This window comes from Parasteatoda tepidariorum, chromosome 7, assembly GCF_043381705.1.
Source record: "Parasteatoda tepidariorum isolate YZ-2023 chromosome 7, CAS_Ptep_4.0, whole genome shotgun sequence".
Lineage (NCBI taxonomy): Eukaryota > Metazoa > Arthropoda > Arachnida > Araneae > Theridiidae > Parasteatoda > Parasteatoda tepidariorum.
The window spans coordinates 62371949-62384983 of record NC_092210.1 but is presented as its reverse complement, the minus strand read 5'-3'; the positions used below and the strand labels follow the sequence as shown (position 1 = coordinate 62384983).

General features: G+C 29.9%; 1 protein-coding gene across 1 annotated transcript in view; it reads left to right on the top strand.

Annotated features, from left to right (window-relative positions):
- The first annotated feature begins 275 nt into the window (after positions 1-275).
- The window catches only part of LOC107444859 (angiotensin-converting enzyme-like), a 19217-nt gene continuing 6457 nt past the window's right edge, over positions 276-13035 (top strand). The window contains exons 1-8 of the mRNA XM_043042260.2: positions 276-399; positions 3400-3543; positions 4427-4597; positions 4833-4930; positions 7824-7993; positions 9756-9880; positions 11947-12045; positions 12772-12916. Of these exons, the coding sequence (XP_042898194.1) occupies positions 318-399; positions 3400-3543; positions 4427-4597; positions 4833-4930; positions 7824-7993; positions 9756-9880; positions 11947-12045; positions 12772-12916 (1034 nt within the window). The 5' untranslated portion in view covers positions 276-317. The remainder of the gene's footprint in view (positions 400-3399; positions 3544-4426; positions 4598-4832; positions 4931-7823; positions 7994-9755; positions 9881-11946; positions 12046-12771; positions 12917-13035) is intronic.

Below are 13035 nucleotides of genomic sequence, written 5' to 3'. Positions count from 1 at the left end.
AATTGAATATAAATTTAATAACAGGTTTCGAAAATCATAACTGGTTAAAAAATTTAATAACACTCGAAAACCATAAGACTTTTCCTCGGAACTCTAGGGTTCCACGGAACACCTTTTAGAAGTCGTTGGTCTACGCATATAAAAACGAATTTCGATAATTACGGTAACATGTATGTTGCGAACTAAGGACGGAACATATTTCCAGCAATGGTGAAAGCTCTACTTAGTTCGAAAAATTATAAAATCTTTTTAGTCCAGATGTTTATCGTTTTGTAGCAAATTTATAATTTTTGCAGCTCAAAGATGTTATTACTGACATGAAAGAAATCTTGCTCAAAGCTAAGGTATGCAGCTACCCGTCAACTTTCCTCCAGCCTTGTACATTAAAATCAGAGCAAGGTAATTATAAAATTCCATTCCCCCAAAACCACAGTATATAATATTCTGCTTTTGAAATTTGCTGAGGGGCGTAAGATGAAAATATTTTAAACTGTTAATATTGTAACTGAACTGCGATGGTTCAGTGGTAAAAGGCACTGAGCTATCATTGCGAATGATTGGGATTTGATCCTCAGTAACGACTTGGAAAACCGCACCCAGCTTCATATCGATGGGTACCAGCTGAAATAAAAGCGGCTTGTGCGTAATGCTGACACTGCTGTTGTTCTTCAAATTGTAGGACCATAACTTTATAGCTTATTTGGAGAATACTTAAACATTGTAACTATTTTCGCATTTTTCTCCAAATTCGTCAGATCAACATTATTCATTAAGGTGCGATCAAGTTGTTTAAGGTGTTTTCAAATTTATTTAGCACTGAGAAAATAAGTATGATCGAAACTACAAAATTTGCGCTGTTTTCTGGTTCTATAAGAACTCCAAAACGATCATTGTAAAAACTTTGGTGTATTTTGGCCAAAAATGGTGGGAACCAAAATGTGGTGCAGTGAAACACCCTCTTGGTCTATTGTTTTGGTATACCAATGTTCTTTTACACTACTTGGTGAAAAGCAGCTGCTGCAATTTTTGTCATTCAATTTTGCTATACAACAATATTAAAATTTTTAATTACATTAAAATAAGACTCACATAAGAGTCAGTAAAGTTATTTTTACAATACAAAGTAAGAATCAGTCATTTAGATGGTATATACACATTAATTCTTAAAGAAAAGTTAGTTTGCAAATCAAACATCTGCATAACACAGAGAGAATTTTAAGACGAATTCGAACTAGGCTTAAACAGACGGGGAGAAAATTGAAATTATGCATTATTAAAATAAGTTAAGGCAGTTCTCAGAGATTTAAAATATAATTTTCCTTATTACATAACCAAAAACATACATACATGTTTGAAGGTGAAATTTATTCCCATTTATCAATACCAGCGTTGAAAATGACATCAAATTCTCGCCAGTTCATTCAGATTGTAAACAAACTGCTCGCAATATTCCACTTGGTGTTTCTTGTTTCAAGGAGTGCCAAACATTGTTGTTTTCAGAAAAGTAAGGAATTCTCGTGGTGTACAAGTTTGAAAATTTGGTGCAAGTTTATTCAATCTTAATTATTTAGACTTAAATTTCCCTGTTTAAACCGGATATGAATGTTCTATTTAACATTAACCCGGAATAAAGTGTTCTATCCCACAATTTTTCTAGTTGTTCAACATCATATTTGGCGAGATATTACGACATAGTGTTTACAGTATAGTTTTTAGCCCAGCACTTTCATACTGATTTAGGTTATGAAATTTCCAATAAAATATATTATTATTAGCCGGCTCTTCAGTGCTTAGAAACTGCACTGGAAGACAGTAAACATGGAATCTTTACTACCATTATTACGTTTGGATTAGAACTTAGACCAGTAATTCGAAAAAATTATAAATTTTCCCGATGCGATATTATGTGATGGCAATTTTTTTCCTGTTATAGGTAGTATAAAATGTTTTTAATGACCTCCAGACCCGACTTTGTTTGTTTCAACTAGTTTTCATCAGAATACAAAGATTATAATTTGCTATGCATTTAAGAAATTCGAATATAATGAGGAACATCAAGATAATTTGCATAACGTTGTTTATTATTATATAGTCATTACTACTTTTGTAAAAGTTCTGCCAAAAAGTTTATAGCTTTCATGATTAACTTTGCATATATCATGAAACAGAAACATTTTTTTCATCATCGTCAGTAAAACTATTCACTGTTTAAAATTTTTAAAAAATTACACGAAATGATAAATATATATAATAAAAACATAGTATGAATTTAAAATCATTTAAACAGTGCAAGAAAAAAACCAAATGCAAAAATAAAGCAAAAATAAGAGAATAGTAAGCAAACAATTCTTACAAAAAAAGTATAACAACTACCTGGCTTGAACCGTCGAACTTTTGAATAACTGATACATGGGTTTTTCCTTTGCGCAATGGCTGTCAAGTCGAGTGCATGATTTGACTTCAAGTTCACGCACTTGAGACTATTATTTATGCCCCCTTTTCTTATGATAAATTTGAAGAATTTTATGAAGAAGAAAAAAATAATTAGAAATGGTAAAATTACTTGATTAAAAATTGAGTACATAATCGTACTTTTATGAACATCGTGCTGCATTTTTAATAAACCTTACTAGAAAGCATAGTAAACAGATTAAAATGTTCATTATTCGTATACTTGGTGAAATGTATTTCTATCACAACCTTAAATTAAAAAATAAGTGATAAAATAAATGGTAAATTCTGAAGAATAGTCTGATATATTTTATTGAGTTTTTAAAAGTATGACATGAAAACAATTTCTTTATATTGATTTTATTTAAGTGCTATATTGATTCCTGCAAATGTGTGGAATGAAAACTGTAATTTCAAAAACCACAATTTCCGATTAACCATAACCATGACAAACGCAAAAGTGATCAAATAAATGGTTCAATTTTTGATATTTACTACCGAAATTCTAGTTTTCTTATCAGATATGTCTATAACATACTATGATTTTATTTACCGAAATTTTTTCTCAGCAATACTTAGATGTAATTGTTTGGTATAATTGCATTTGAAAGGGAAAAATAACTGGTAATAATTATTTAAAATATGCATTAAATTTATAATTATATTTTTTAAAAAAAGTACATAAATCATTTAATAGACATGTTGTTTATTCAGATTATCTATTTTGAAAATAGAGTTTCTGTTAAAAAAAATTCAACTTGAAATATTACACAGAAACAGATCTGTTTAGTATAAAATGTTACATCTCTTGCAAGGTGTCAAATTTTAAAATCGGATTTGTATCATCTTTACTATTAAGCATTCAGAAACTGAGATATATGCGCAAACGAAATCAATTTCATTTTATGCATCCATTAAATTTTAATTTCATGTAATATTTGATTTTAGATGTATTTGATGTAATGGAAAAATCACGAAATTATCAGGAACTCCAATATTTTTGGACTCAGTGGCGAGATGAGACGGGAAAGAAAATCAGAGCAGATTATCTTCGATACATTGATCTTAATAATGAAAGAAATCAACTACTTGGTGAGATAATCTTGATAATAATAAAATTTATAAACAGAAGAGAGAGTGCAAAATCATATTTTTTTTCACCAAAACCCCAAAAATATGTCTCCATATATTAATCTATAAATATTCATATTCTCTAATATATGTTGTTTAGAGTCCTTTAAAAAATGAAGTAATGAAATAAGCACATTTGCAGTTACAGATTTCCTTTTAAGTGAGAAAAAAATCTTTATCTTGGTACAAACTCTAATGAATCTTTATCTTGGTACAAACTCTAGTAAACAAACTGTAATGAATCATTTGATTCATTTCATGACCAGCGTTATCCAGATGATCGGCTAACAATGTTTAATTTTGTAATCTAGTAATGTTGAACCCAAAAGCAGAAAAAAAGAAATTTTTAATCACTCATTGTACTCGAGCCACCAGTGTGAAGAACTTTCTGATGGATATAACCTACATTTGAGCTACATGTAAATGAAAACAGTGAGAACAGGCAGTTTTATTCGAAACGACCAACCATCTTTATGGCTCGCGTTATTAGAATGTGCTTTATTCGTGTAATAATTCGATAACCCTAAATCGAGGTAAAAATGATAACCCTAAATCGAGGTAATAGTGATAACCCTAAATCGAGGTAATATGAATCAGTTTGATGGGATGCATTTCTAACAATCACCTTTCATTATCTTTAGTTTTCAGTTTCATCGTTTTACCAAACTGCTTACGTTGTTTCGCCTTTGCTGTGGTTGTTGTTGACAATGCTTCGTCAGATTATAATGCGATTTTCAATTTTTCATAACTTAAATACTTAAATATGTATGAAATTATTGAACACTATGTATCGTAAGCTTTACAAGCATTGCTAGCAATTTAATCATATTAATTATTTTATCAGGTAACTCAAATGCGCAACCTAGATTTGCAGTAGATGAAAAATACTTTTTGATGTTGGAAACTCTCAAGCCATTATACAGAGAACTACATGCTTATGTGAGACGAAAGTTAATTGAAAAATACTCAGAATCTTACATAAAACCTGATGGTCCTATACCAGCCCATTTATTAGGTAAAACTTTCGTAAACTTTTTGATTAACTTTTACATAATCTGCTTAATGTTTCCACAAATATTATTGTATTTTTTAATGCTATCTTTTTAAACATTTTTGTTTATATTTCAGATAGTATCTTTGCTACCTGGAAAAAGCCATTATTTTCAAAAAGCATATTAATCAAAGAAAGAAATAATTTGCTTAAAATTTATGAACTTGCAACATATTAATGAGTTCTTTTCTAATTTTAGGGAACTTGTGGGCTTATTCTTGGATAAATATATATGACCTTGTAATACCTTATCCGAATAAGAAATCGGTAGACGTGACAAAGGCAATGCGTGAAAAGGTAATTGAAAATATGTGTTATTAAAATAAATGATGGGTGACGAAAATCTGTACCATAACCCTTATAACTAATAAGTAAAGTACTTGAACATGATTCATGGACTGAAAAAATTCCGGATAAAAAGTACTGGCAGTCTGAATGCAGCTTATCTATCTTACCATTCAATCCGTTTTCACCTTAAAATTCATGCCGTAATTTTTACAGTGATATTGCTTATAATACACGTATAATAATAATGTACTATGATAAAGTTAATATTACTGTAATCATTATGGTATTTTATGCTTTTTGTTCTGTAAAATGTTGCGATAAAATTAAAATTGACTATAAACGGCAGCGGCGCAGTACTTTTTACCGTAATTTTATTAGGAAGCTCTCAAAGTGGAACCATGTGCTACAGGTATATCATTCAATCGGTATACATTGTACAGGTATACTTCGGTATCGGAATATGTATCGGTACACATACTGCAAGTCTATTATTTTCTTCTATGGACTTATTGGATAAGCACTCCCCTCTCGTTGGTAAATCTGTTGACTAGTCTTTGTCCTCGAAGATTTGTTAAGAGATCAAAATGGGCAAACACCAGCTCAGTTCTTTTGTTGCTTCAAATAAATAAATCAAATAAATATCATTTTTAAGATCGAGACAAAGACACAAGTTAACACCGTTATAACCAGCTATTTTTTTAGTCTTCGTTGAACTTGTGTATGTCATTGTATATTGAAAGCTCAATTTGAAGTGTCATATTCAGTGTTCAATGTTCTACATACTAATTAAACTGCATTTAAGGTTTTTCTCAAAATCACCTAAGGAGCCTAGTGGTACCGGAAGCCTTTATTCTCCATTTCTTTATCGCGAAAAGGACATTGCTCATTGTGTCTCTGAAATATAGATACTTCCTTGGAACTGAGTGGTATTGCTCATTTTACCACGAATCAAGCTCGTCTTCTACCAAACAGAGGTAGCGTTCGCTGAGGTGGCGATTGAAAACAAGCAATTGTCAACAAGAATGTTAAAACAGACTTTGATCTCCAACTGACTTATTTGCCCAGCCTCAATCTTAAACTTCAAATAGACAGCAGTTTTTATACCTTACGTAATTTCATTACAATTTGATAAAATTAAAAAAGGGGTAGATTATTTTGTGTCCCCTAGACCGATTTATTGCTTTTTCTTGCATTTTTCATCGATTGGTAAACGCATGTATAAAGCTCTTTTTTATCAGTCTGTTGGCCCAAAGAGATCACATCGGAACTCTGTGTTTGAGTATGCGTGCTTATTTTTCTCACTTACACCAACACAAATTGTTTTTCTTTTTGTCTGCAACTACTTGTATCACTCATAAAAGTTTATATTTTTTAATGAAATGCAATTCAAATATGATCGAAAGTATTTATTATTGTTTTAAATGGAAAAGATACGTTGGTAAAGATAACTTTCAGGGAAACAAAACGCTATGGTAATACCTTACACAACAAATTATATATTTTAAATAGAACAAATAAGAGGAAAATTGCAAGTTCATAACATTGTAATTTCTCCCGATATTTATCTATATTTTCTGAAATTAAAAAGTTTCACATGATTAGTTTCTTCTATTATATTTGAAAAGAATATGTTTGTTTAAATTTGCAAACAAAACCTTGTTTTTCAAAAAAATTGATGTTACAGTTAGAACTATGGTTTTTTTGACATAACAGCTCTTTTAAGAACAATGGCAGATCATAATATAAGTTTATGAAAAAAGGTCAGAAATAAAGTAACAGCATGGTAGCATTTTACATTTAAACCATTTGACCATTTGTAATAAAATTATAATGCATATTTTCATAAAGCACTGAAAACATTTTCTGAATTGGCATTTTAAGAACAATGGTAAAAGTTGCTTGTGATCTATCATAAATATATTTTGTATTTGATGGCAGAGAAAAAGGATAGTTATTCATCATCTGTCCTAAAAATAAAAACAAACAAATCCTACAGAAGTCCAGCTGTCCCCCTGTGACGTCATGGTAGTACGCGGTTATTTCTTTTTTTTCCAGTCTTTCCTCCATTAAATTCGGAGTGATAGTTCTTAAAGGAATTGAAGTATCTTAATTTCAAATTGCAAATTAGTGCTTTGATGCATAGTGCACCCAAAAGCAAAACAACTGACACCACTTGCAAATGAATTTTTCGCCATAGAAAACGAAAAATTGTATTAAAAGAAATAAGTTGAAAGATGATGTAAACAAAAAAAAAATAGAAATTAATACAAGCGAATCTTCTACGGGAGATAAAACAACCTCTGCAAAAAACTTTCGATCGTAGTAAACCAAAAAATCGAAATTGTATGCCACTTTGGAATTTCTTCATTAAAAAATTTAACAAATTTAATAATTAACTTGCTTTCATTTCTTCCACTATGAAAAATTGAACTCCTCCGATAAGTTGTTATTAATTGATGTAATGTTATTAATTATACAAATATATGTTGTTATTTATATTATGCATGTGATTAAGTCGTTATTTAAGGCTGTTTTAAATTTAAGAAATGGGACGTAAATACCTACTTAAATTTAAATATTGCACCATTAAATGTAAATATCTTTATATTTCTATACAATTTAAAGCTGGTTTTCGGAAATTCACTAAAATGCCACTAAACATTATTTCCCACTAAACTCTGCAATCTACATTAATAAACGCTTCAAAGCAGTTCATTCATTTTATTTCTGATAGATATTGTAGTGTGAGTTTTTCTTTTTTGTTAAGAAAAACTGTGCAATTGTATGAAAACACTTTTGGCGAAGTATTTGATGCGTTTCAAAAGGAGTTGAATTTCATATAAAAAATAATGTGCAGAGAACAACGGGAGACTAATTTGTTCTATTCCTTCTCATTTTTTAGAATATAACTCCTCTGGATATGTTCAAGATGGCCGAAAAATTCTTTATATCTATAGGCATGATGCCTATGCCAACAGAGTTCTGGAATAAATCCATTATCGAAAAGCCCCTCGACAGAGAAATGGTGTGCCACCCCTCTGCTTGGTATTTCTATGATGGAAACGATGTTAGGTAAGATGGAGTCCATGTTTTCTTTTTGATTGTAGACAATAGTCTTCTGTGTTTGAAATAGAATTTAACAAATCTATGATTAATAAGTTTACAAATTATGATTAATGAGTTATCATGTTTAAAATGCTTATTATTTTATAAAGTGCTATTATCATAAAAAGAAAGATTCTTTATAAGATTTATAAGAAATAACGACACATACTCAAATATACTACAATTTGGGTTTGGGAGAAAATTACTAACAAGTTACAGCAAGGAAGAGGAATTGGACTGGAGAAAAAATTCAACGATAGTTACCAGTCCTCAGACACTAACCTTGATTTCTGGAAATCACTTCAGATGTTGAAACATTTCATAAATAATTACTTTTCTAGTATCTTATTCTTCCCAAATGTTTAGAAATCGATTTTCTTCTTAATTTCCACATCTAGCAACATCAAAGACTCTCTCCTCCAATGTATCCATTATTTTATTTGATTATCTGTTTTGATCTTGTTACCTCTACTCTGTTGATTAACATCTTTCTGTTCCTCGTTGTAATTTATTTGTCATTTTCTTCTGCATCTTTGAGTTTCCTTCTTTCATTCTTAGTTTCAACTTTGAAGCTATATTTTAACTGTCGATTCTAAATTATATCATATGTCTGTTGTTCCTATATGTTCATTTGATGAAGCTTCAAATTCAAATATTACAAATCAAAATCTTCAAAGTTTATTCATATCGAGCTCTTATTTCATTATAAAGGGACTCAATTCATAATATTTTATGAAATTCTATTAGAGCTTGGTATAGACCAATTAAAAGGCAGATTAGATAGTGATACTAAGAGAAATTTTAGTGAGTTTGATTAATTTAACTTGATGTTAATACTTTCCTCTTTAGTGTCTTTAAAGAAGAAAGGTATGTGCTTTGCCTTTTTCGTAAACTACCATTTGGCAAAATATATAAAATTTCATCATTCATTTGAACTGTTCACACAATGGATTTTTATAATGTGTCTCTGTTTAGCTCTAAGCTTTCGTAGCGCATGCCAAATACTTATTTTTTTCAAAACTTCTTTTATCGCGAACTTTCAAAATGTTTAATATTTTTTTTCAGATAATTTTTTAAACATAATGCAACGGGTTAATGCATTGGTTCTATATAATACATGGATACATGATACTATGGATACATGAAATATCCAAACATTCTCATTGAAAAAAGGAATCGTTATGATGTAGTTTTCCTTTTAAAGATCAAAATAAATGAAAGCTTAAAATAATGAATAAGCTTAAAATTAAAATGTTAATAATAATGTTAATAATAAATAAAGTTATAAATGTATTGTTTGTCTATAAAATATTCTTTAACTCCCATTTAATGGAATTTCCCAGATAGAATGCCACCAGATGCATAGCAACCAGATAGAATGATTAGATTAAATTTTATTTCGATAGAATCGGAAACTAAATCCGTGACACAAAATCTCTATTCATGCGATAAAACATTTTGAGATATTAAAACTAAACACTTCTTAATTTAGTTATAGCAAGTCGTTCATCGTAAAGAGATTAAATCTGATTGAGGAAAATGAGGAGAATGAGAGAAGCGATCAGAAAGCAGAGCATCTTAATTTAGAAGTAAACATTTTGATTTAATTTGTTTAAATCAAAATTTTAAATCAATGTAATTTTTCGTGTAGAGTATAATTGTAAGTAATTAACAATATTCCACAACATGAGTAGTTTGTTGCTTATTTATTTATTTTTTTTTTTTTTAGAGTTCGGATGTGCACTACAGTTGATATGGTTAACTTAGCCACAGTGCATCATGAAATTGGACACATAGAATACTACTTGCATATGAAAGATCTTCCTTTGAATAAGAGGCATGGAGTTCATCCAGGTATAATTTCTTATTTAGGGAAATATTATAAAAAATGGAATTTTTTACATTTAACTAAATTTAATTGCAACTTAATCTCTTAAATCCCTTAAAAATAAAATAAAGAATCTGCCGATAGTAACTCGAGAACTGACGAGTTACTATCGGCAGTTTTCGAGTATTAGTTATTTCATAATTTGTCCATATTAACAGCACTATGAATAGAAACATAAATATTAACACGGAAACTGTTATTTTTTATTAATCAAAATTAAGTGGTGGTGGTTAAGGAATAGAGCACTCCCCTCCCAATAAGGCGACCCAGGTTCGAATCCCAGCGATGACTGCTCGATACACCTTCTTGACCACAGTGCTAACGTGAAATATATTCAGTGGTAAGTTGACCATAGAGTCCTCTTGTCTTGTCGTAACTGCGGGAAATTTTAGTATTTTTCCTTTTCATGTAAAGCAAATACGGAATATTTCAATCCAGAATTGGTTTAGCGATACCAGATTCCAGGAGTTCCCTTGTCTTTTGGGTTTTGGTCAGGTTCAAATCCCAGCGAGAGTTGCTCGATACGAATTCTCGACCATAGTGCTAACATAAAATATACCCAGTGGAAGATGGATCCATCAGGCTAATCGTGGTTTTCTTCTCCATGTAACACAAAAAGCGGGTAAATTTCATCAAATATTCCTCCATGAAGTTAAATTTCTCCCAATACTTCATACGGGAGTTCCCTTGTCTTCTGAATTGGGTTCGAAATTATAAGGCTATGGAGATAAATATTGGTAGTCGAAATCTCTAAAGTGGGTCGGCTTTTTAAATGACGTTTATAAAATAAAATTAATCAAAATTGAGCAGCGATGACTCAGGAGATAAAAGTTTGCCACCACCTGATTTAAACCAGGTTCAAATCTTGCACATCTTCTATAAGAAGTATTCTGCACTTGGCTCGCATGAACCACAGTGCTAACGTAAGATGTACGCAGCACGTAACGCAAATATGGAATATTTCTATCAAGAATTGGTTTAGTATTTAATCATCTTGAAATATTTCTCCTGTACAGTTTGCTATATCTTTCATATGCGGATGCATGGATGCCCCTTCCATACATGATATCATAAAAGGTATAATCAAGGAAGTAGTTTCTTAAGTATAATGCCATGTATTACTTTTAGTATGTACTTGAATCAGATAAAATTTACATTTACAATGGCTAGAAGTAACTATTAATAAATAGTATGTGACACTACTTCAAAATAGAAAACTATATGTGTACTTAATTGAGTCTATTCATGTTTTATGCATGTCATGAGTTTTGTGCAAGCGCCGCTACCTTCGGGGAAAAAATTTTTCTGTTAAGATTATTACTAACAAAACTTAAATTACAATAACATACTACCGTAGAAAAACCCGTAATAAATGCTTTCACGTTTTGTTTTTGTGTTGTAATGCCATCTTAAAACAAATCATTTACTCGATTTAATGAAAAATGATGTAATGTCTTGATTATTTTTTATATAAATGATGCTTTATAAAGAAAAAAAAATAATCTAGCGGCTAGAAAATGTAAATATTTATAGAGTAAAAAATATTTGTTTACTCTATAAATATCCAGCATTATGTTTAAAAGCCCTCTGCTATCAGTTTTACCAATTTCTAACAGTGCAAAATCTTTGTGCTAACAGTGTAGCAAAAATATATTTCTCTGCCTGGTGACCTAATTTATTAAAACGTCATGAAATCTGTATTTTTTGTTAGCCAGCATATATGTAATTAAGCTGCAATTTCAATAATTGCGATGTTCCAGCACCACTTCGCACACCAACCCCCGTGATTGCTTATCACTGTTTTTTTCTTTTTCTAAAATCACCTTTTTCAAACAGCAATGATCATTTTGGTAATGAAATATATTGTAATTAGGAGGCTTCGCCCCCAGCTCGCTGGCGCTCGCCGGGGGTTGGTAGCATGATTTTGTAGCTCCCCAAACAAATTTTATATTTGTTCAGTAATCAGTCTCTCTCTAACAAAACATTTTTGTTAGAGAGAGATTATTTAATTGTTTCTCACTTTTGCTTTTAGCATTTCAAGAAGCTGTTGGTGACGTGATAGCTCTCTCAGTAAGAACCACTGATTATTTAGAACGAATTGGTCTTTTAGAAGAAGCTACAGACGATCCAGGTAATTTGATCTACATGGCCAAGAGAAAAACCAACATTTATTATTTTAAAAATAGAGTTCAATGTAAATAAAACCATTTAATAGTTGTAAAAGAAGTATATACATTCAAGTAAAATATGAAACTATAATTGCATTTTTCTTCTTGATTACGATTTTCTTTTCTATTTAGTCAGGGTTCTTTAATGTTACATAAAATATTTATGCTGAGTTTACTGAAATAAAAAGATACATATAAATTAGTTTAAAAGAGTAAGTCTTAAGTAAATAATATCATAGAATCTATAATATTGTTTACTTCCGATTTAAAATCTTTAAGTAATTAGTTATTTTAATTTTATTTATTTCTAGTAAATGCAACTAAAGCTTTTATGTAATAAACATAAAAATTTGTAAAATAATACATCAAAGAATTTTAAAAACTGACTCATTGTTGATTTTATATAGATAATTCCTGAAATATAACTAGAACATTATTTTAGCAATTTCAGTGTTAAAAATTTGAATATAATTTAAATAAAAATTAATTTCTAATATTTAATATCTATGGTAATTAGTAATTCCGAACTTAAAGCTTTTACTGCAGGAAAATCGTTGTTTCCTTTTGATATAGACTATTTAATATTTAGTAAGAAACAAGAGTTACTGATACAATTATTTATTATACTATTAAAATTTTAATTTAGAACAAATATTTTGTACTAATACTCTAATTTCTTTGTTCTACAGAAACTGAAATCAATAACCTACTTTACGTGGCATTGGATACAATAGCATTTCAGCCATATGGATTGATCGTAGACCTTTGGCGATCGACTATCTTCAATGGGTCTACAGACAAAAGTGAACTCAATAAAGCTTGGTGGAAATTAAGGTAATGCATAAAAATACGCCTGTTTGCTTTTAATTTATACTTGTACATAACTATTTATTAGCGGAACCTAGTACTTCGAAAGCAATTTTGTTGCAACATGATATATATATATATATATT